At 45.3% G+C, this 24692-nt stretch overlaps 1 protein-coding gene and 1 long non-coding RNA gene across 2 annotated transcripts; one reads left to right on the forward strand and one right to left on the reverse strand.

Moving 5' to 3' along the window:
- Nucleotides 1-1011: 1011 nt before the first annotated feature.
- LOC128330581 (uncharacterized) lies at nt 1012-17220 on the reverse strand. Its single transcript, XR_008310165.1, has 3 exons — nt 17112-17220; nt 2070-2208; nt 1012-1211 (listed from the first exon to the last, which is right to left on the reverse strand). It is a non-coding gene; the product is annotated as an uncharacterized LOC128330581 (long non-coding RNA).
- On the forward strand, nt 16484-22755 carry NEUROD2 (neuronal differentiation 2). The gene is made up of 2 exons (XM_053263656.1): nt 16484-16672; nt 19267-22755. The coding sequence occupies exon 2, from the start codon at nt 19272-19274 to the stop codon at nt 20340-20342; it is 1071 nt and encodes a 356-aa protein (XP_053119631.1). The 5' UTR covers nt 16484-16672; nt 19267-19271; the 3' UTR covers nt 20343-22755.
- The last annotated feature ends 1937 nt before the right edge of the window (nt 22756-24692 follow it).

Raw genomic sequence — 24692 nt, forward strand, 5'->3', positions numbered from 1 at the left:
CCCCTTCTTCTTGAACCACATCCGTTTCAAAGCCTGCAAGAGTGCCTGCGGACCTTGAAGGGGCACCGGGCAAAGAGGAGACGCTGCTGGTGCTCTTATTCGCCTCCTCGCCCTGCATCCCTTTCAAACCCTGCAAATGTCAGATCTGGCCCCTGGAAGCCTTCCAAAAGGAGGCAACATGGAGACAGAGGGTCCACTTTTGCAGCAGTGGGGGTAGCACGTGGGTGGCACATGCATAGAGTGCACCTCAGGGGGGCGGGAGGGAGGGAGAGAGGAGGAAGTGGCAGGCAGGCAGGTGGGGTGGTGCCTGTGACAGCCGGGCGTGCAACTGCAGTTCCCACTGCTCCCTCTTTCCACCATCTGAGACAACTGACTCACCGTGCCTCACGGAAGGGCTGGCCATTCCCTTCTCTGCTTGGAGAGAGCTCTGGGGCATGAATACACACAGCCCATTAGGATCAAGGCCACACTGGACAAGATGGTGGGAGACCTATGAGTGGACTGGACATGGGTACCTATATGTTTTGTCCCATGGGGCAAATTGCAGCTTGGGGGTACTATTTCAACCAGAAAAGTGGCCTGGGGAGATAGATTAGACCCACGCTGTCCTGGTGCCACAGTCCTAGTCTGAATGGGCCACAGCTGCATTTGCTATTTCAAAAATCCTTGGGGGAGACAATCGCAGACCTCCTGTCTTCCCATCTTATTGGACTCTGGGGGCCAAACTACATAGGACATTCAACACATCATTAGCCCCGATGGGCTTCATTTTTCATTCCTCAATAGCAGCTCCAGGGAGGCCCATCTGGATCAGAACTGTGGCAAGGAGGACAGAGATTCAACCCACCATGGTCCTGACCTGGATTGGGGATCCCAAAGCTGCCATTTGCCCCAGGAGGAAAGTTCCCATTTTGCACCACTGGGATTGGGACTCTGATAAGAGTATAGAGTTAAAGCAAAGGGTTAAAATGGTAACATTTTGTTAGTGTATTTTAAAAGCATCATGTTAAGTATTTGGACTTGGACTTGTGCACCTAGGGTGCAATCCAGTGGGAAGATCTGCTGCACAGATCTCACTAAAATGAATGGGAGGTGCTCAAAGCACTGCTCTTGCACAGCCTCTGTTCATTTCAGTGGGGATGGACACAGAAGAACTTTCTCTTGTTTTTTTCTACAGCCCATCAATCCAACAGCATCCATAACTGGGAATGCTGCAAAAGAAGAAGAAGAAGAAAAAGAAGATACATTTTAATTGTGCCAAACCAATTCCAGTTGGGAACATTTGCTTGCAGTCTTTTCTCCCCCCAAGTTTCTTTCACGTCTACTTAGCCATCCTTGAGAAATGGCCCTCCCTAGCCGCCACCTCCATCCTTCCTACCGTTTCTGCCAGCTTCTGCTCTCTGGAGATAGGCTGGGAGGTGAGCTGTGGATCCTAACATGCTTAGACAAGGGAAATCACCGTCAATCTCTTCAGCATGGAGGCACTCGAGCAGAAGGGTGCCTGCAAGTGCTTGAGCGGCCCTCGAGCCCCGGCAGCAAGAAGAGAAGAGGCAGCCGGCCACATGGATGGTTATGGTGCACACCATCAGTGCCACACGTGTGATGCATTCTGGGGGGAAGTGGGGGCTCTGGGGGAGCAGTTGAGGACTTGAGCTTAGAATGTGCTTTTTGCAGGGAAAAGGAGAAACACTTTCAGCGGGTAAACCCAGATTGGCTGATGTGCAAAGCAGGGGTGGACCATGATTAGGCTGCTCTGGACAGACGTTGCCTTCATGCCATCTCCTCTTCTCGTTGCCATCTCCTCATTCCCTGGACCGTGTCTTCAGCATCTCATGGATTATTATTTCATAATTCGTGGTAGTTCTGATGATTGCTTAAGCAGGAGTCCAATGTATTGAATGGCTGAATTTATATACCACCTAACATCTGTGCCCCTAGGTAGTTTACCCAATCTGGAGTGCAAGGCACAAACATTAAACCGAACAAGATAATTCAAAGCAGTACAAACATTTTTAAATGAATTAAAAACAACCGCTAACCAAAGGCTTGGCTAAATAGGGGTGACTTACGATTCTTTCCTGAAGGCTGCCAGGGATGCTGAAGCTCTCATTTCAGCCAGGAGTGTGCTCCAAAGTCTCGGGTACCTTCAGCCTCTTGCTGTAAGGATTGTCAGTCATTGCCTATGAACATCCTGGTCACAGGGCAAGTCTGTGAAATGACAGCACTTTGCATTGTACTTCATAGAACTGTGGCACATATATTCTCTTTCAGTTTTGTCCCAGCATATCTGGAAATACTCTGGGAAATTATACTAAGGACCAATCTAGATGTTACTCTGTACACATTGGTTGCCCTCTTCCTGTGTCCGTTTCTTTGTAAATTGGAATAGCAGGGAGCCTTAGATCTGAACCAGGACAACTGCATAGGGAGGGGGTTAACCCTCCTTTCCCTCTGCCATGGTCCTGCTCTGGATTCTCTTCTTTCATGGCTACTCTAGGCCCAGGGGAGCAATCCAGATCAGGACCACAACTGGGGACTCCCCACCACACACTCTCCAGACTGGAGTCCCCACAGCTGCTATTTGCAAAACAAACGCAGAAGGTCAAACCACATGTTAAAAGTCACACCCCGTTTGGCCCCGAGAAAGGCTTTCTGAGGATTGTCTTGAATTTCCAGCCATGTTTTATTTCCAGGACTAGATTTTGATAGTCTTTATTTTTTTTTATTCTCAGTCTTTTAATGCTATGTGCAAGGGATATTGTAGCATGTATTTATTGTATCTCTTGTCGTTCTTTTGTTCACCAGAATTATATCTGGGCTATTGCAACCGTTGTTGTTGTTGTTGATGATGATGATGATGATGATGATGATGATGATTCCCTCTAATACCATTATGCCAAGATGTAACGAATGGCAGACATGATGAGGGAAATTACTCAAAGTAGTTCCTTTGAGATCTCTGAACTCGGAGGGAGGTTCCAACCTCAAACTGGTATGTTAAGGGATGCCAAAGGACAGATAGTAACTGACGCAGAGAAGATCAAACAGAGATGGAAAAAGTATACTGAAAATCTGCACAGCAGGGACATCAACATCCAAGATACTCTAGAAGATATTCCCTACTTGCAAGAACCTCTTGTACGGGAAGATGGAGTAGATCAGCACTCCGGTCATTACCAAGTCGGAAGGCTACAGGAATTGATGGAATAGCTACAGAAATATGGCAGGCAACAGAAGAAGAATCAGTCAAGGCTCTAACCAAACTATGCCAGCAAATTTGGAGAACAACACAGTGGCCAACAGATTGGAAGAGGTCAGTCTACATACCCATACCAAAGAAAGGAGGCTCAACAGATTGAGCAAACCATTGCACACTATCCTTAATTTCACATGCTAGCAAAATAATGCTCAGGATCATCCAATGCAGATTAGAGCCCTACGTGGAAAGGAAAATGCCGGATGTTGAAGCTGGTTTCAGAAAAGGTTGAGGAACAAGAGATGTCATTGCTGATGCATGCTGGATAATTGAGAAAGCCAAAGAATATCAGAAAGAAGCCAACATGTGCTTTATGGACTACAGAAAAGCCTTTGATTGTGTTTACCATGTCAAATTGTGGAATATCCTTAGGAAACTGGGCATCCCAGAACATCTCATTGTTCTCATTAAAAACATATGCACAGGGCAGGAAGCCACAGTCCAGACAGAACATGGTGAAACCGACTGGTTCCAGATTGGCAAAGGAGTAAGACAAGGCTCTCTACTTTCTCCTTCTTTATTCAGTTTATATGCTGAACATATACTGAGAGAAGCTGGATTGGAAGAAGATGAATGTGGTTTTAAAGTTGGAGGAAGGAGCATCAATAACCTGCACTATGCTGATGACACCACTCAGATAGCTGAGAATGCAGATTATTTTTATTTTTATTTTTATTTTTTTAAAATTTGATTTCTATACCACCCTTCCAAAAATGGCTCAGGGCGGTTTACACAGAGAAACAACAAATAAATAAGATGGATCCCTGTCCCCAAAGGGCTCACAGTCTAAAAAGAAACATAAAACAGACACCAGCAACAGTCACTGGAGGTACTGTGCTGGGGGTAGATAGGGCCAGTTACTCTCCCCCTGCTAAATAAAGAGAATCACCACGTTAAAAGGTGCCTCTTTGCCAAGTTAGCAAGATGATCTGCAAGCTCTAGTAATGAGAGTCAAGGAGCACAGTGAAAAAAAGGGACTACAATTAAATGTAAAGAAGACTAAACTAATGACAACAGGTACAGCAACCAGCCTCAGAATCGACAATGAAGACTCTGAAGTGGTAGATAGCTTCTGCCTTTTAGGATCGACCATCAAAGTAAAGGATCCAGCAGTCAAGAAATACCGCAGACTAGCACTTGGTAGGGTTGCAATGCTTTGGAAAGGATATTTAGATGCTGTGTCCACACATACAAAGATTAGAATTGTTCGGACAATGGTTTTTCCTGCGACACTCTATGGATACAAAAGTTGGACTTTGAAGAAGCAAGATAGAAAAAGCATTGATGCTTTTGAACTTTGGTGCTGGAGAAGACTTTTGAGGATACCATGGAGAGCCAGGAAAACAAACAAATGGATCATGGGACAAATCAATCCAGAATTTTCACTTGAGACACAGATGACCAGGCTCAAACTATCGTACTTCAGACACATTATGCGAAGACCCAGCTCCCTTGAGATGTCTATAATGCTGGGGAAAGTTGAAGGAAAGAGAAGAAGAGGACGACCAGCAACAAGGTGGATGGACTTGATTACGACAGCAATGAATGCACCACTGAGAGACCTTAAAGGCCAAGTTGAAGACAGATCATCCTGGAGAGAAACTATCTATGTGGTCACTAAGAGTCGACACCGACTTGACAGCACTTAATCAATCAATCAATCAATCAATTCCTTTGGAACTGAAAGGACATTAGACAATGCCTAACTTATACTTTTCAGATCAATGGGCTACTGAATGAAGACTATATCAGTAGTAACAGGAAATCACTTTTATCAGTTGGTTCCGAATGCTCAGTTGGCAAGGAGTGGTTTTTGCAGCCAGATAAAACATTCTGTACTGGGCAAGACAAGCAGCCAATCACTATTTGTTCTGTTGTTTCTGATTCACTTTTACATTTTCTGCAAGTGTCTGTTTGAAGTCTTCGTTCTATATTTCTAATAGTTATGGGAACTTGGGAAGCAATGACTAAATAGCAGCGATCAGACCTCCAGTTTCTGTTTTTAAGTTGTCCTGATTTTAGCCTCTCCGTTGACGAAGCTGCTTCCACGTTTCCTCTCATAAGGCTTTCAGAGTAGGACATGCATGGCAGAACATATACGAATACGACCAATATTTATATACCACTTTTCAACAAAAGTTCCCCAAACAGTTTACATAGATATGAATGAATGAATGAATGAATGAATGAACAAACAAACAAACAAACAAACAAAATGGCTGAATAAAATGGCTCCCTGTCCCCAAAGGCTCACAGTCTTATAAAGAAATATTAGATAGTCACCGACAACAGCCACAGGAAGGATGCTGTGCTGGGGATGGATAGGGCCAGTTGCTCTCCCGCTGCTAAATAAAGAAAATCACCACTTTTTTAAGGTGCCCCTTTGCTCTGTTAGCAGGGGACATATGTGTCCCTTATGTATGTTGTGGACATACGCATGTTAGCATTTGTATCAATTCTCCAAATTAATACGCTTCTCTGTGCAAACGGCTTTGGAAACTTTTGTTGAAAGCAGTATAACCTCCTCCTCCTCCTCCTCCTCCTCCTCCTCCTCCTCTTCCTTCTCCTTCCACATCTTGGGATATAGAGCTTGCCTCTGAGGCATTTGGATGATACATTCTGAACTTTGTCATGAGTGTATGAGTTAATCTATCAAGCCTATTCAGATCAGTATCAAATCACTTAATAATTATATCACAGAGTATGTCAGAGGTGAGACTGCCCAAGTATCAGGGCATTTATTTTATTTTTACCTGTAAGTTCAGTTTTCAGTATTGTGTCTATAGAAATGCTGTTTAGAGGATTATAAACTTGTGTAGACTCTTTGGTGGTTCTGACTGATCCCCAGGTGCTTGGAGGTGGAATTACTATCAAGTATAGGTAACATATTAGTGTTTACCAGGTGTTTTTGTTCACTTGTACCTGTAATTATGTGAGAGATGAACATTTTTCAAGGCCAATTTTATACCTTCACTAAATTTTTTGTGGTTGTTATGAAGCTGTCGAGTCTAGTTGGAGATTCAGCAAATAATTTGATGTCATATCAAAGGTGTGTGATTCTTATCTGCCTTATCTGCCGTTCTGCCTTTTTGGTGTTGCTACTCAGCTTGTGGTCCACTGAATAGACTTGATGGTGGCACAAAAGCTAAACAAAACCATACCGAGCTCAGAGAACCCCTAGAAAAATATCCCTTTCGACCTGTATATTATCCAGGTTCATGTTGTCCAGTTTTATATTAGTGTTCCATTTTGTTGTTGTAGTTTCTAGCAACACTGTAACAATGGGCTTGGAGGGTATAGATCAGGGGTGATGGCAGGAGACACCAGGTCAGGGCCAAAAGACACTTGCCCCTAACTGGCTTGACCTTTGCCCCTGCAATCTGATTGCTTCATGCCTGACATTTCTGCATACTCTGCAAAGATGCAGCCCAGGACTACTTAACGAAGATTACTCCACTGCTTCATATCCCACATATCAGCCAGCTTCCTGGATCCAGGCCACAGGCCACAGGAAAGCAGGGAACAACAGCTGCAGCTAGGGCGACTAACAGCTGGCTTCTGGGTATTCCCTCAGGGCCATTGCCTAGGGGCAAATTTCCCTTTAGCCCATGGAGAAGGCTGCCAAGAAAACATCATTATCATGCAGAAAGTGGATCCCCCCCCACCATCATTGTTATTAGTATTGCAACGTTCTTGACACACGGGTAATGCTTTATGGCTGAAAAGGAAATAAGGATTGATTGCACAGGTTGCTGCCTTATGCCAAATCAGGCCATTGGTCTGCCTGGTTACGCTCTGTCTACACACTGACCAGCAGTGGCTCTCCAAGGTTTCAGACAGCCCTACCTGTAGATGCTGGGGAGCGAGATTGGGCCCTTCTGCATGCACAAAGCAGGGGTTCTAACACTAAGCTACGGCCACATCCCTGGGAGGGAAAGAAGAAGAGACTGCCTTAGCCTGGGCTATACCTAGCTCATTATTGTCGTCACTGATGGGGAGTGGTTCTCCAGGGATTCCAACAGAAATCTTTCCCAGCCCCACCAGGTAGAAAACATGTGCATTACCACCGAGCTACGGTGCTTTCCCATTGACTGATGTTTTGATTAGACAGAATTCTGCTCATACACCTTTACCATTCCTATATTAAAACCTGGAACAAATAGAATAGTTGCAAATCCTTTGCTGTCCCTAGTTTGAATGAACCGAGGTTACATAGGAAGCTCTAATTTCATCTCACTTTTAAAACAAATATTTGGGGAACGGTTTTCTCTTTGATTCTCTTCTGAGGCAACCAGATCAAGGGGGATCGGGAGGGTTTCTATGAACTGTCAGGGAGTTCTGAAGGATCCAGACATATCTGTGTTCGTAAGCTTCCAGATCACGCCACTTCTGCATATATTACTGATGCAACGGCTGTACAGACTCCATGCATCTTCTGCCTTGCTAGTGCATCCACTAATGGGGAACACAGATACCTGCCTTCTAGTTCACATGTCTGTTGCTGGGGAATTGCCACTGCTGTGGTGCAGCAGGGAAATGACTTGACTAGCAAGCCAGAGGTTGCCGGTTTGAATCCCCGTTGGTAGGTTTCCCAGACCTATATCAGGCAGCTGTGATATAAGAAGATGCTGAAAGGCATCATCTCAAACTGTGTGGGAGATGGCAATGGGAAACCCCTCCTGTATTCCACCAAAGATAACCACAGGGCTCTATGGTCGCCAGGAGTTGATACTGACTGATGGCACACTTTGCTTTGCTTTGCTTTGCTTTACTTTTTACCTAGGAAGCTGCTTTATACTGAGTCAGATGCTTAGTCCATCTAGCTTAGCACTATCTACTCTAACTCACAGCAACTCACCAGAGTTTCAGATGGGCATTTCCCAGCCCTACTTGGAGAAACCAGGGATTTAAACTGGGACATTCTGCATGCAAAGTAGATGCTCTGCCATGAAGTGAGGGTCCTTCAGGAGTGAGCTTCTTCATGCCAGCAATGCCCAATTATGTCCTAAGTCATTTCTGCTTAGGTTTGGTTTTTTTAAAATGTTGTTTAAATGGATCTCTGCATCAGATTACTGCAAGCCAGACTTTTTTAAAAAAAGATTTATTGTATGTCTAGAATATGCTCAGGATTTTTGATGTGCCTTCAATGGAGTGCAACAATTTTCCTCCCACCACCCCAGCCTAGATGCCATTACGAAAAGAAATGCCCACATGTGTAGAAAGTTACAGAGCAGAATGATTATAATAGGTCCACAGAGTGCTCAGACCATTTCACATGCAGTACTCCAGGCCCATTTATACATACAGAAGAACCACATGGTAAAACTTTCTATGGACTATGCCACTTTGGACTACAGGTGGGTGGCTTTATTTTGCAATGCACCCCACAAAATATGAATCCCTGCAACTAGAAAAATGGCATAGAAAGGGAAAGGGCAGGCTGAACCCTTCACCCTATCATACTAGTTGTCTACAAACAAGAAGGTTTTTGTAGGGTTTCTGAACTCTCCAGACAACAATATTCGGCCAGAATCTGTCTTTTTGTACATTGGGGGCAAGATCCAACCAAAGTTAAACATTTTATAGACAATTCATTTCCACAGCAAAATTACATGTGCCTCAGTATCCCATTAAAACCCATTGAAACCAACGGGACGCCAAAAGTGCTCAACTGAAATTGTGCCCTTCATTGACAAGTCTAGTTGTACTCACACACTGCCAAAGCCAGCTGCCACCCCACCCCTAAAAAATTCATTGTTGGGGAAAGCACCATCTCTGCTGACTTCACTGAGGGGGGATATGACTGGATGGCAGCCTTGAGGACCTGGTGGCAAGAGCTGAGGGGCCAAATGGCTTCTTAATGGATCACCTTTGTTTAACGAGTACGAAAAGAAAGGAGACTACCCGTGGAATCCTTGATTAATGGGAGCTTTTCAGATTAGAAGATATATTGAGACGTGCTAATGACACCCTATTATGTTCTGCACTCCTCGGCATTTACTCACCCTGCTAATATCCCCTGCAAGTTTCCAAACACAACCAAAATTGATCCCTGCAGGATTCTTTTCTCCTAGCTGGCATAGCGAACCACAACCTGAACAAGGGTCAGCTTATGGCTTGCTAGCTTGGAAGCAAAAAACCAGGGAGAGGCTGGAGCAACATTTTGTATAGCTTGGAAAAACATCCAGCACATACAAGAAAGTTCTTTTTCCAATCATCCCAGCAGTTAATCTCTGAGTGCTTTTGCAAGTGATGGCTTTAAGAATACTTTATCTTATCATCAATGTTTCAACCGTGTGAGTATGGTCATTTAGCAAAACACCCATTACTAGGGAAAACTAGGCATGTGCGGGCTTGTACAAGGACCCCAGGGATCCCTTCACTACAGCAAAGATCAATGCTTTATTTCCCTCCATAAATGTTAATGTCATAGGATAAAATAAAGGGGTGCACCGTGGGAGCCCACTGGAATGTGGGCTGAATCTCACTGGTGATGCCAGCCTATCTGCATTCTCTTTCTTGGCCTTGCCAGAATATGATGGAATGTAAAGAACTGGATGTTAAACATGGAGTAAACAAATACCTGTCATAAAGTGGTGTGTGTGTGGGTGGGTGGGTGGGTGGGTGTGCGCGTGCGCACACACGCGCATGTGTGTGCGTGTGTGATATCCATTCATTTCTATGGGAGAAAGGAAAGGGGTACATCCAGGGACACAAGTGAGATTGGCAGTGAGCCTGACCTTTGCTCTGGGGACCCCCGGACACTGAGAATCAAGCCTGTGTCCGTCTGTAGAGTCTTGTCCCTGCATCTCCATAGCCCTGACCTCTGTTATGTTTCTGGGTCACACTAGAGTGTGATAGGCACTGGGTTTTAATCAGACAAATGTAGCTAGATGCATGCAGTATGTAACATTGGGAACAGCCATTTTTAATTGGAAACATGGCTATTTAGATAGATACTTCCCTGTTTCATCAGATGAGGTACTAAAGATGCCTGTGGTCATGTTGGGCTGCTGATTAAACCCACAGAGCTCAGCAGCACAATGGCAGTTGAGTCATCAGAGGCCACCAGGTATCATGGCCCAGGTGATCACAGCTCCCAGTAGCAACTCTGAATTGGACACTGCTGGGGAGGTAGGACCAATGCTAGCCTCAGCCTGGATCATGGGACCAGGCCAGAACCTGAGAGATCCCCAGGGTGGATGTCCCCCAAGGAAGTTCCCTCAGGTTCTGGGCTCCCTCGGGTAGTACTCCCAGAATCTGAGCCCTCTATAGAGCCAGTATCTCCCACATCATAATGCCCTCCAATGTCTGCACACCTGCACGGACAACAAACTCAGCAGGAGTGCCAGCAGAGGAGGAGTGACAGACTCTGGAAGGCTGCCACTTTGAGGGTTCTCCTCTCCATGCAGGGAAGCAGAGCCCAGGAGAGATAATCTGGACTCAAAGGTATTTACTTAAGGGCTCAGTCTACCTTTGACTACTGTAGGATCAATTTGCTCCTTTGGAGCTCTCCAAGGTCCTGCAGACTGACCTCTCTGTGCCCGTGTCTGTACCTTGTGTTGTCTTTGCCTCATCTCATCTCATGGACAATCAGGAAAGGACACCAGACTGGAAAGAACCAAACAAGGCTTCCAATATGGACAGGGTGAATGCAGAGACTAATACAGAAGCCCAGGTACTGGAATCACTGAGTCACTGCACCCAGAGGTGTATCTAGGGAAAATAGCGCCTAGGGAAAGCACTGAAATTGCACCCCCTGTCCAAACATCTGACACCCATCATTCAGATAAGGTTGCCATAATATCAGCTGAAAAATAAAAGTCAAGCTCGTTAATCTTTTAATCTTTCAAAAACTATTTAGCAGTAGACATAGCCAGACCAAAAATGCTGGAAAACTACAAACTTCAGTATGCTGGGGCTCATGAAATACCCAAATACTATGTGGAGGTATACTTTGAAAACTAAACAGAAATGCCTGTCTAATTCTCTACTATGTATTGTAGCATCACCATTACATAAGTTTTAAAAATAAATGGAGAATTTGACTTTTCCCAGATACTCTGTAAATAATTAAAGGATATGCAGAGTAAACTGTGTCACTGCTTGGAATATATTCTAGTCTTTCAGAAAGACAGTTAAAATGAGAGAAAGAGAGCAAGAAACTCCCAGTGGGCCTTAATACTAAGGATTTCACACTGATTCAAAGACAAGCTCACCATTAATAGCCATATTATTAAGACATCACATTTAACTCACTTATCACAAGAAGCAAAGTAAGAGCAAATGAATACAATCTTAGGTCATAAGCTTCAGCTCAGTATTCACAAGCCCTGATTCTTTGTACATAGTGCCAAACTGAATATGTGTACAGTGACATATTAAGTTTAATTATTTTTTAACCTGTAGCCCCTTCAGGGGGCTTCCTAAAGGCCATGGGGGGGTCTGCAAAGTTTCCCCCTCCCCACGCTGGCCTCTAGGGCCTTGCAGGGACCATTTGAGCATGTGCAATGCCCATTAAAACTTTTTTTTAAAAAAATGGCCACTGAAAACAAAATGGCCACTGTGCATGCTCAAATGGCCTCCCCGAGGCCTGGCATAGCCTACGGCCTCACAGAGGCCATTTGAGCATGTGTGGTGGCCATTTTGTTTTCAGGGCCATTAAAAAAAAAAAATAATTTTAAAAAATGGTGCCCCCTTTCAAATGGCGCCCAGGGAACATGCCCTGCCTGCCCTACCCTAGATATGCCCCTGATTGCTCCTCCAAAGGCCAGCTTCCTTTTGATTTCTTGAACAGCTGAGAGTCAGGTTAGGCTTGTTTGACCCTGCTTCTAGCTCTCATTTCCAAGCAGCCTCCATTGAAACCAATCGAGGCTTCCTCCCAGGGTTGATAGCACATGTGAGGAGCCTGGTCCATATAAGGACTATGGAAGGGCAATGAATGAAAGCTCCCTCCCCTTGCACTGTTGTCCCAGTCTAGATTGGGTTTCAGCACATGCTATTTTCATTTGTTTTAAAAGCAGGCACATAGAAGGCTCAAATTATGCATGTCAAGTAACATGTAGTTTACCCAAAGGGGCAGTGTACACACAACCAGACCTGCATAGTAAGAAGGCTTCCATTCATAACCCACCACATCTGGCTGGAGGACTGAGGAAACAGAAGGAAGCTAAGTGGAGCCAGCCTCTGGAGTTGGAGAACTGGTCTATGGACTGAAGTCTCTTTCCCTCTGTGGAAAGTTGTTTCTGAATGACGTAAATTCCTGATATACCTGAACTTTTATTTATTTATCATATTGATTTATTATATTTTTATTCCGCCTGATATGTATGTCTCTAGGCAGTTTACAAAATTTAAAACACAATATAAGAGTAAAAACAGTTAATTTTTTAACAAAATACAGTAAAAGCAGTCTAATAAAAACAAATTGAACAGTTCGAAATTAATTTCAGTTAAAACCCTGTGAAAACAGGTGCATCTTGCGGGTCTTCCCAAAAGCAAACAGAGATGGAGATGCTCTTATTTCAGCAGGGAGCCTATTCCAAAGCCACAGAGAAGGCCTGGTCCCAAGTCGCCACCAAATTAGCCAGTGGCAACTGTAACCAGACCTCTCCTGAAGATTGTAATAGGTGACAGGGCTCTCTTAAATTGTAATAGGTGACAGGCGCTCTCTTAAATACCCTGGGCTCAAGCCATTACGGACTTTGTAGGTAACAACCAGCACTTTGTATTTCACTAGGAAACATATCGGTAACCAGTGCAGTTCTTTTAAAATCTGGTGTTATATGGTCCCTTCAAGATGTCCCAGAGACCAGTCTGGCTGCCGCATTCTGTACCAATTGTAATTTCCAGACTATGTACAAAAGCAACCCCATGTAGAGTACATTAAGTAGTCGAGCCTGGAGGTTACCAGCATATGCACCATTGTTTTAAAGTAATTTGCCTCCAGAAATGGACGTAGCTGAAGTATCAGCTGAATCTGATAAAAAGCAGTCCTGGCCACTGCCTCAACCTGAGAAACCAGAGAGAGCTTTGAATCCAGGAGTACTCCCAAACTGCAGGCAAGTTTTCTCTTGGGCAGTGGCACACCTAGGCATTTCAGGAGCCGAGACCTAAAGGGATTTGGAGGGGGGCCCCCCCAAAAAACCCTCCCCCACTTTAGGAAAAGTTGGTTTTTTAAAAAAAACTGAAGGTAGGGACTGACCTGCACTTCACTTGGCATGCCCAGCACTCTTCTGTCCCTGGGACCTCCAAAGGCTCAAAATATGCTGCTTGGGGGAGGCTCTAAATGTCTGGGGGGGCTCCCTGCAGCCCCCCACCATGCCTGCCCCTGCCATGCTGCACCAATCTTTTTTGTTTGTCATGAGGCTGAGGATTGAGTGGGCTTCTGTGGTGGTAGCGGCAGCTAACTAAGCCAATGATCCTGGCCTGGGCCCCTGCCGGAGGCCTGAGCAGGCAGGCCACTTCTGAGCCCCTGTGCAGTATGAGCCACAAGTGTTGCTCATGACTCATACTGCACAGGTGCTTGGAAGTGGCTTGTCTGATCAGGCCTCTGGAGGGGGCCCAGGCCAGGATCATTGGCTTAGCTGCCACCGCCGCCACCACCACCACCAAAGCCGACTTGATCCTCAGCCCAGTGACAAACAAAAAAGAGATTGGTGTGGCATGGCAGGGGCGAGCATGGGGGGCGGGGGCTGTATGGAGTCCCCTCGGGACATTTGGAGGCCCCCCTCCTGGTGCTGAGGATTGGACTTCATCCCTGAAGGGACATTTGGAGGCCCCTCTCCTGGTGCTGAGGACTTGACTTCATCTCTGAAGCCCAGTCTAAAGGGCACCACTGCTCTCAGGTCCTGACAATCAGTACCTCCATTCAGGGGCATAGCTATAATTGGGTGAACGGGTTCAAAGAACCCGAGCTGTGCCCAATCAGGAGCCACCATTAGCAGCCCTGACACGCCCCCCGCATCTGAAGTCAGATGCGGGGGCGGGAGTTTAGCTCCCGAGCGGGGGCCCATGTGGCCCCTTCAAGAGCTAAACAAAGGCTGGTGCTGCATTCGCAGCGCCAGCCTAAGTAGCTCCTGAAGGGGCCGCCCAGCCCCTTCAGGAGCTAAGACTGGTGCTGCATTCGCAACGCAACACCAGCCTTTCTTTAACTGCCGAAGGGGCTGCATGGCCCCTTCAGCAGTTAAGCTGCTTCTCCCAAACGGAGCCTCAAGGCTCCATTCGGGAGCCAGACCATGCACCCCCACGTCTGACGTCAGATGCGGGGGCATGGCTATCCCCTGCATCTGATGTCAGACGCAGGGGGCAGGGCTATCGGGGCGCTTGCCGCGGCAGCACACGGGCTGCCGGCGGGTTAGCTACACCCCTGCCTCCATCTTATTTGGATTCAACTTCAATTTGTTATCCCTCATCCAGCCCATTTCCACCTCCAGTCAGGCATTTAGGGAAGTTATGCCATTTCCTGATGAGGTCAACATGGAAAAATAGACCTGGGTGTCATCAGCATATTGATAACACCCTGCACCAAACCTCCTGATGATCTCTCCCAGCGGTTTCATGTAGATATTAAAGAGCATTGAAGACAATGGAGTCTTGTGGAACTCCATGCAGTGACTCTTGCTTTGCAGAGCAACAGTCTCAAAGTGAAACCATCTGGAATCTACCAGAGAGGTAGTAATGGAACCACTGTAAAACAATGCCACCCTATCCCACCCTCCTCAGGCGATCCAGAAGGATACCATGGTTGATGGTATCAAAAATTGCCGAGAGATCCAAAAGGATCAGCAGAGTCACACTCCTTATATTGATAGCCAATTGGAGATTATCCATCAGGCCAGCCAAGGCAGTCTGAACACCATAGCCCACTGAAAAGCCCGTTTGAAATGGGTCTATAATCAGTAGCCTCCAAAAGGTTTGTGCCTTCAAAGAGTGATCTCAAAGGGATGGCCCTGATAATGTGAGGATCTCTGCATCTGTATGAACATGTGAACCTGCATCACAGGTCCATCTAGCTCGGTTCTGTCAACTCCACTCCATTTGTCAGGGAATCCATGGTCTCAGAATCCATGGTCTCAGGGTTTTCTAGCCGTGCTGCCTATGATCTGTTTAACAGAAAATGCCAGGGAGCTGACCTGGGGTCCTTTGCATACAAAGCATATGCCCTAACTACTGAGCTTCGGTCCAGCATCCCAGTATCCCACAGGCAGGGTGGCCCTAGAGAGTTCAATGTTGAGTTTTCAGCATAGCAGGCAGGTGTACTTTCTAAAAGAGGCACCCAAAAGGAAGCCCTTACAAAGGCGCATAAGCGCCACCCACTTTTATGGCCTGCCCTGAAGGTGAGTTAGAATCCAGCTCCCTCTATGCTGTAAGAGTTATCAAAGAGGCTTTCAGAACTGTGAATGAAGCAAGAAGGTGATCTATCTTACCGAAGCTCTAGGAATATTAAAGGCACACACATTTTTTCCACTCTTAAGGGCAGTAGAGTGGGAGCTGGCCAGCACAGATCCATCAGGTACAATCCACCAGGAAGTTATCCATGGAAATGAATGTGAGCCCCCTGCAACAGCGTGGTTCATTTCCAATTAGGCTAGTACAGGAGCATTTCCCAGTGGATTATGCCCCATGTTGGGTGTTCAACCTTTGCCACCAAAATGAAGTGAGGGAGGGGCCCAACTCTACCCAGGACCCCCACCCCATTAAACAACACATTCCCCCTTTAAACAACACGTTCACTCAATTCAAAATAATTATTATTATTGGGGAAGAAAGAGAATAGCTCTGGGAAAAGATTGGTTTCCTAGATGTCATGGTGGTGGTGGTGGTGGTGGTGGTGTGTGTGTGTAAGAGAGAGAAAGAAATTCTTTCAACATAAGGTACCTAGTCCAGGGTGATTTTTCAATCAGCCAAAGAAAGCTACCTTCCAACTATTCCTCCCCCCCTTCTCCTTCTTCTCTATTGTTTCCATCCCCCTTGCTGGGTTCCTATCTCCCTTCATCTTGTCAGGCTGTGTAGGCAGATCTGTAGATTTGAAGTCGGGGTGGTTGTGTCGGCTTTCTTTCTTTCTTTCTTTCTTTCTTTCTTTCTTTCTTTCTTTCTTAAGAGTAGGGAGTGACAGATGGTGGGCCCGCTTTCCCCAGAGAGCGAGATCTCCCTACACGCGAGCGCATGTCAATCACCGCAGCTCATGTGATAACTCCAGCGGATGACGTGCCAGCCATATGGTCTGGCATCAGAGTTGGTACCCCCTCTGCCTGCTCGAAGCGTGCCACTTCCCTCCTCCTTTTGGATAAGACACTGAAGGAGACGGGGTGGACCTCAAGGAGTCTTTCCCCTTTTCCCCCTATTTTTTTTTTTTCTTACTCCCAAAAGATGCGGGGTACGAGGACTTGAGGATTCTTCCGCTCAGCTTTGGAGGTAAGTTATGTAAGGAGGCGAGAGGGGTAGAAACTTAAACACTGGGGCGCAACTTACCTCCCCCACCCCACCCCGGCCACCTTCTCGGGCATTTTTTTTCTACAGATCTTACCCCTCTCTCCCCCACCCCCAATCTTGCACACACAATTTATTTGTATCTTTGTGGAAGGATGCATGTGGAGGGGGCGGGAGGTATCTCTACGCAAGATCGTTATAGATCTAAAACAGAAGCAAACAAAACCCTTAACGTAGGAAAGACCGATTTGGCAAGATCTTCTTCTTTTTAAAAAAAACAAACAAAACAGATCTCAGTAGTGTATGTAGCAAATTTAAATAGACATTTTTCAAAAAAATTAAAACCTGATTTAAAAAAAAAATCCAACCAGATCATTTTGTAATATATTATATTCCAGTTATAATTGTAATAATATATACTTACATATATATTTAAATCCAGATTGCATGCTTTTAAAGTAATAAATAAATAAATAGTCCGAGTGGTATCATTGTGGAATCGGATCTATGGCACTTATCTATGTAAAACGCGCTCTGCCGTTCTAATCTCATCTATCAAGCGGTTTATTTTAGCCTAAGGGTTTTTTCCAACACTCCCTCCGCCCCTCCCCCCTAAGTCAAAAATAAAATTACTGCAAACACCCGCACACAAAACTGACACGCGATTGATCGCTTCCCAGGCAGCTAAAGATTCTTTGGGCGTTGGGGGGGGGGGGCGGAATGGTCTTTTGAGTCTAGATGTTGGGTGTAGGGAGCCGAAGCAGGGAGAAAGGGAGGGAAAGAGGAAACGGGAGAAGGACTGATTGGAAATTAAATCGGAAGATCTAGCGATTTTACAAGCGGGAGGGTAGCCCAAAGAAGGGAGCTATTTTTATTAAGTGGAATACCCAGAGTTGCGTGTGTATATGCGAAGCCTTTTTCCCTTGAGAGCGCTGGGAGAACCCACAAGCAGGTCGGGGTCGGGCTGGAAAGGAAAATCAGGAATCGAATGAGAAGTTAGGTAGGAAGATTGGAATATGATGGGCAGTTGCGGTGAACGGGTTGAAGATCGCATGAGCAAGCGGCAGGCAAGCTTCCAAATTCGGATATTAAAGGCTAATCTCAATAGCACACCTTTATAAATTTTTTAAAAAGGAGAAACTGTCGGCAACAGTCCGTTTTTAAGCGAGTGTTGGGGCGAAAAGTTAGAGATTTATCTTAGCATTCTCGAAATCTCAGCCTCATCGGTCAGAGATAAGCAGAGCCAGGTTGCCTAGAGGATATCTATCTATCTATCTACCTATCTATCATCTGGGAAAGAGGGTGGGTAAGAGAGGGTATAGTGATTTTAAATTCCATCAAGCCGATGAAATAAACAAGACCCTTAATACAAAACTAAAATCATCTTCCCGCAAAGTAAGTAGAGAAAATATCCATTTGCATTTTTTAAAAAGTGGTGTGTGTGTGTGTGTGTGTGTGTGTGTGTGTGTGTGTGTGTGGTGTTCATAATGAACCGAATCCATCAGAAATCAGCTTAGCACAATTCAGCAGAAAAGCAATGGAGACACCAATTAATTTTAATCACACTTTTAAACGAGTCAATTGCTTTTATGGAGGGAGGGGGGGACATATTTCAGGCCAGTGCTAAGCAAATCTCGCCTCCCTGCCCTCTCATACAAAGGTTCTGGATTACGATGTAATTAACAAAAATTAAACCCCTTTCAAATGGGGGGGGGGAGTGGGGAGAGCGCGGAAGAAATTGGCTCCCGTCGGCGGAAAGATACAGCAAATTATTTTGACGCGAGTTATTTCAAAGTTTTCGATGCAAATATTTTGGGGAAGAGAGGGGGACACGTAATAAAGAGGTTGAGTCAGGCTTTAGAAATTTTATGCCCTGTGATGTGGTGGGGGGAATGCAAAAAATTCTTAAAAGAAAAAGGCCGGAAAGGTCAGAAGTCAAGTCGACTTTCTAAGAGATGCTATGGAATGTTAGGGAAACCAAGAATGTATCAAACTGCGGGTGAGAATCATGGTTATCAATCTGATCCGAATTTTAAAATCGGGGCATAAAATAATGCCCTGAGCGTGAGATTTTGTTTGGCGGCGAACAAATGTAGCATTTTGGAAGAGATGAATGGCTCTTAAACATGGCCAAGGAATTGATTTTGTTTTCCCCAACCGGAAGGGCTGCTTTGCGTAACTTGCCCCAATGCTTGAGGAGAGGTCTACGTGTTTGGATGACCTGGGTCGATGAAATCCCAAGGACATCTCCAAAAATTAGATTATTATTTTTTTTATTTTTTATTTTGGCCTGGAAGACGTTGATGCAATGTCCAGTGTTGGAGTGGGCGAGACAAGGTTGATAGACATCTGAGTGGCTAGAAATGTGCTTAGGAATAGTTGACCAATCAAGGTAGCTGCAGGTCAAGGATGACGTCCCTAGAGTCTAGCATAGTTGAATGACGTGTAGTTGGGCAGACTACTGATGCTCTGAAACACACTTGTGTTATTTCTTGTTTCCATTCTTTTGTCCTCCCTCCCTCGTCTATGTGTGTCTCTCCCCTCCCTGCCTCTTCTCCGCCCCCATGTCACCTCTCCAGCCACCATGTTGACGCGACTCTTCAGCGAGCCCAGCTTGATCCCAGAAGTTCAGAAATTCTCCAGCTGGGCAGATGATTGCGAAGACGATGAAGCAAGCGACAAAGAGGAGAGGAAGGCCAAGAGCTGTCCTCTCCAGGAGGAGGAGGAAAACGAGGCTTCCTTGGGGGACATCAAAGAGGAAAATGACTTAGGGGGCGATGAAGAGGAAGAGGAGGAGGAGGAGGAAGGGATCGAGGAGGCCGAAGGGGATCGCCCTAAGAAACGGGGACCTAAGAAGAGAAAGATGACCAAGGCCAGACTGGAGCGCTCAAAGATGAGGCGCCAAAAGGCCAATGCCAGGGAGAGGAACCGCATGCACGACCTCAACGCGGCCTTGGACAACCTGCGCAAGGTTGTGCCCTGTTACTCCAAGACTCAAAAACTGTCTAAGATCGAGACGTTGAGGTTGGCCAAGAACTACATCTGGGCCCTGTCGGAGATCTTACGCTCAGGCAAGAGGCCTGACTTGGTGTCCTACGTGCAGACTTTATGCAAGGGTTTGTCCCAGCCCACCACTAACTTGGTGGCCGGTTGCCTCCAGCTCAACTCGAGGAATTTCCTTACCGAGCAAGGCCAGGAGGCCGGGAGGTACCATGGGCCAAACTCCACCTTCGCCATGCATCCCTACACCTACCAGTGCTCAAGGATCTCCGGCGCGCAGTGCGCTTCCAGCACCATGGCTAGCTCCCACGCCTTGAGGACGCACGCCTACTGCGCCACCTACGAGTCCCTCTATGGGAACGCGTCTCCAGACTACAATAGTTCGGAATACGACGGTCCCTTAAGCCCGCCTTTGTGCGTTAACGGGAATTTTTCCCTCAAGCAAGACTCTTCCCCAGACCACGAGAAAAATTATCATTATTCTATGCACTACTCCGCCCTCCCAAGTTCTCGCCCGTCCGGGCACAACTTGGTGTTCGGGTCTTCCGGAATGCGCAGTGGCGTCCACTCGGAGAACGTTTTGCCTTATGAGATGCACCTCCATCATGACAGAGGCCCTATGTACGAGGAGCTCAATGCTTTTTTCCATAATTAACGCCTTCCTCCGTTCCCACCCTCCGCCTTTGGCGTCCCGGGCCCCTTCTGGTTTCACACCCAACAATGGTGGCCACCTGTAGATGTCAATGGATTGGATTGGGAAAGGGAGGGGTGAATTTTTTTCTGAGTTCCTCGGCCTTCTCTGACACCCCCTTCGCCTCCTCCCAAGAGCTGCAACGTTTAATTAAACTGTGAGCCCCTCCCCCGCAACAGTGAGAGAGAGAAAGAGATCAAAAAATAACAATTCCGATCCGTACCTTACCTGAGCCGAGCGTTCTTGTTTTGCAAGCTGGAGCGGGTAGCCCAGTCCGTAAGCCACTTAGGCCGAAGCAACGGACCTGCTTCCCTTCCAATCTCGTTGAATTTGGCGGGACTGGTTTGGTTTGAAGTCCATGACTTCGGCTTAAATGGGAGATTGGTGGAGCTGTGAATGCACCCTGGTTTCCATGGGACTTCAACCTGGACTGGAAGTCGGGTTGTAAACAGGATCTGTGACCTGGTCCCCTTCGGTGCCCGCATTAAGTACAATGAAAAGAAATCTGGTGCAATATATATTATAATGCAATTTTATATTTAAAACAAACTATATAGGTAGACTTTTTAGCAGAGGTCTTGACCATTTAGAATGAAGGTTTTAGATCCTGATTGGTTACGTGGGGAGGAACAAATTGCGGGGTGGTGGGAGAGAAAAGTTTTTTCCCATCTTTATGGATTGCCTATATTAAATATTGCCCCCAATTAAAACCAGAGAGGTTTTAGAACAAAACAATTTAGGAAAGGGCAGGGGGTGGGAGGGTGGCTTTACATTCTTTCCAGCAACTGAATCAAGAATTCCCCGAAAGTTTAATCTATTTAAGGAAGTTTTTTTTAAGATGTTTGCAGACTTTAAGTCAGACTTTCAATGCAGTGAGAACTTTAAAAAGCAATAAAGAGGCAAACAGATGATAAATATATTCTATCTTTATCTATGCAAGTAGGTACTGAAATAGGAAAAAGTTTTTAAAAGGAACGAAAAGAGAAAGGGAAAAAAAAGAATCCATATGGAATGTTTGAAATATGGACCAAGAATCTCGCTAAGATTTAAAATCGTGCACTTTTTTGATTTGGGGGAAACGGACTGTGGTATGTTTCCCTGATATTTAACAATCACTGACTTTTTGAACCACCCTTGTAACCCCAAGTAACTTATTTTCCAAAATTTGTGTGTCATGCTGTTTTTTACCTGTTTTAAAAACGTTAAAGAAAAAGTGAAAAAAAAAGATTTTTATGAAATGGCAAAAATGTTTTGTTATGCATGGATAGGAGGGGAAAATGCAAATATGCAAATTTTAAAGGTGATGTGAAGAGAACACTTATTATGCTTAATACTTAAGTTGGCTATTTCCCCCCCCCAATTAATAGTAATTCTAAGTTCTTTCTTTCTGTAATGCGTTTTGGGGGGGGAGGTATACATTGTAACAATACACCAGTATATAAATCTCTATATAAAAACCAACAACATATTCTAAAGACTCGAAATGGTATATTTTCCCCCAACAGATTGTTTCATTTCTCGTTCCTTTAATAACTTTATTTTCAGCCAGGGGAGGATTTAAAACTATTTCCTCATATCCCCTCCCCCTTCTTTTAATACGGCCTGCATCACCTTTAGACATACCAGCATTTTTAAAATTCAAAGGCAAGGGGGGAATTTCTGATCAATGTTTTAAAAACAAACATCAACAACCTTTTACAAAAAAAAAGAAAAGAGAAAAGAAAAGTTGTAGCCAAGATGAAATGTCTGTTGGACACCAGAAGTGCTTTTTGTGTGTGTTTCTGTTTGGTTTCATTAAGATGAATAAATATTTATGTTAAATAATATGCTAAAGAAAAAGGATTTCTCCACGTTTTGTTTTAAATAACCAGGGTTATTCTCTCTCTCTCTCTCTTTCTTTTTCCCCCGACCCCACCCTATTTGGTTTTCACGCCAGGAGGTTCTACATTTTAGGGTGAAGAGCTGTGTAAGACAGGCTGCTTTTCCCACGTGTGTTTTTGCCCTCTAAAACCTCCCTTTTATTTTAAAATAAAATAAAATAAAATAAAACAGATCTAAAGTGAGAACGGTCTGTGAATGGAAGGTATAGAAACCCTCCCCACTCCGCACCCTAGCAACAAGAGGGAAGGTTTGCTTGCAAACTTCAGATTTTTAAAAAATGCATGTCTTGATAGCAAACCAACAACAGAAAGGGAAGGGATGGGGAAATCCTGGTATTGAATTGAGTGTTTTAAGCATTGATTTCCAGACCTTTTGTGAAATGCATTCCAACACTTTTTGACGGGCTGAGAGCTGCAAGTCAGCTATGATTTTATTCAAATGTGTAATGAAGGAGCGTCCTAAGACGACAATTAATAAATATTAGATGTTGACTCCCTCAGGTTTACTAGTTTACTTCAAACAAGCCATGCTAAATATATATACGCGAGACCCCATTCTTTCATTTTAGCCCGACATGTTTCTTAAGGAGGGGGGCAGGTGAAATCCCGAACAGATTAAGATGTTTTCAGAGCATCCTTAGTTTGACAGTAAGTCTTTGCAAGATCTATTTAAAAATATATTAGATTTCTCTCTCTAGCTATCTCTTTTGGGGTGGGTGGGGCGAGATCTACTTCTCATTTTATAAAGACTAATGTGGTTTTCGTGTCTTGGACAGATGGCATTTCCCCTGCAACATTTACTCCCCCCGCCCCGCCACACACACAACCCTTTCCTCGTGATCATGTAAACAAGGGAAAATTCAGAACAAAAGTCTCGCAAACCAAGGAGGGCTGTGAAATTATCTTCTCTTGTATTAATGGAATCAAATAGTATCTGGTGACCAAATAATTACTAAATAACAATTCGATAGGTTGGTTTCTTCTTTTTGTGTTTGTCTCGTTTTTAAAGAGCTGGTTTCCCTTTCTTTGCTGTGGGTCACACTCAACCCAGACAAAAGTAGACGTTGGGAGCTGTCCCAAAGACTCGTGGTGCTGAACCGGAAGCTCCGGAAGCACCAAACTCTCTCATGGCTTTCCTCACTTTCGAGGGTTATCGGAGCTGGTTAGGGTGCCTAGGAGTATTACTGGGCAGGGTAGGGAATATAGTATGGAAGAGGAAAGTATGCCTTAAAAACCAAGGTGGAGAAGTAGGGCCAGATAGTGACAGAGCAAAATGCCTAACATGAATAACGAGATATAGATACGTAAAGAAGCGAGACGCTGAGGCCTGGTTTTTGGGAGCTTGAGTGCGTCCTGGTCTAAGTGATGGTAGATTGGACAGTTTATCGGGGAGGGATCTACAGGACGACAGAGTATCGTGTTAGATTACTCACAGACTTCCAAATATACACACTTTTTACTTTCTCCTTCCCGGGTTACAACCTATCCATCCCGAGCCCATTAATTAAGCATTCTGCGTTATGGCGACTCATCAGTGGAATTATTTGTTACACTGTACACACACACACACACACACACACACCCCGCTGCGTGTTTAAAACGTCGGTACGGGCAGCTGGAGTTTGTCTCCTGGTTACCAGGAATTTAAAAACGAACTCTACACTGAAACGCCTAGTATGTATGAATGGCGAAGTGTTCTTTCCCTCCGTGATCTCCAAGAAGTTCAGTCTTTTCCCCATCTGCTCCCGTCGTCAAGGCTATTCCCTAAGGGAAGTGGAGATGGCTTGTTGTGGGGGAGGCTTAATTTTGGACCTGCTTTGTGTTTCGGCTGACACTCCGGGTCAGGAAACATGCACTCAGAAAGAAGCCTCCTTCGTTTCACTGGGATTGGCGTCCATAAACACGTTTCCGCTTTCCAGTGACTACTGATGGTGCTGATACATCCGTGTGATCTTTAAACATCTCACATTGGCATGCAAAGGCTGTTACTTTCAAGTAGTGTTTTCTGCCGACGATTACACACTATGGGGGCCTGTTTGTGTTCCTTCTCTCCCCTTCTCCCCACACGCATGCACATATGAACTGGAAATCAATGGGCTGTAGCTTTTGAGTCACTTGTTTCCAGGAAGGTCCCTTCCTTCCTTCCTTCCAGTTTTCCCATCTTTCCCAAAAGAAGCTTATGCTTGATGGAGTCTCAAGTATCCTGGCCACCACTTCACTTCTAATCAAACACCTCTCCCTCCCTCCCTCCCTCCCTCCCTCTCCCTCCTGCAAATGCATGTATATATATTTCTCTAGCTTTCTTTCTGTAATGTGGACACAATCCGGAAAAGTGAAGCAATTCTTGTCTGGTATCCTACCCAGACATCTGTCCACTTCAACTTGTCCCAGAGGGTCAGCGTTTTTAACCGCATTCACTCCTCGACTGGTCACC

This window comes from Hemicordylus capensis, chromosome 6 (genome assembly GCF_027244095.1).
Source record: "Hemicordylus capensis ecotype Gifberg chromosome 6, rHemCap1.1.pri, whole genome shotgun sequence".
Classification (NCBI taxonomy): domain Eukaryota; kingdom Metazoa; phylum Chordata; class Lepidosauria; order Squamata; family Cordylidae; genus Hemicordylus; species Hemicordylus capensis.

Excerpts from the sequence above, each read along its gene's own strand:
- NEUROD2 (XM_053263656.1), top strand. The coding sequence starts at position 19,272 with ATGTTGACGCGACTCTTCAGCGAGCCCAGCTTGATCCCAGAAGTTCAG.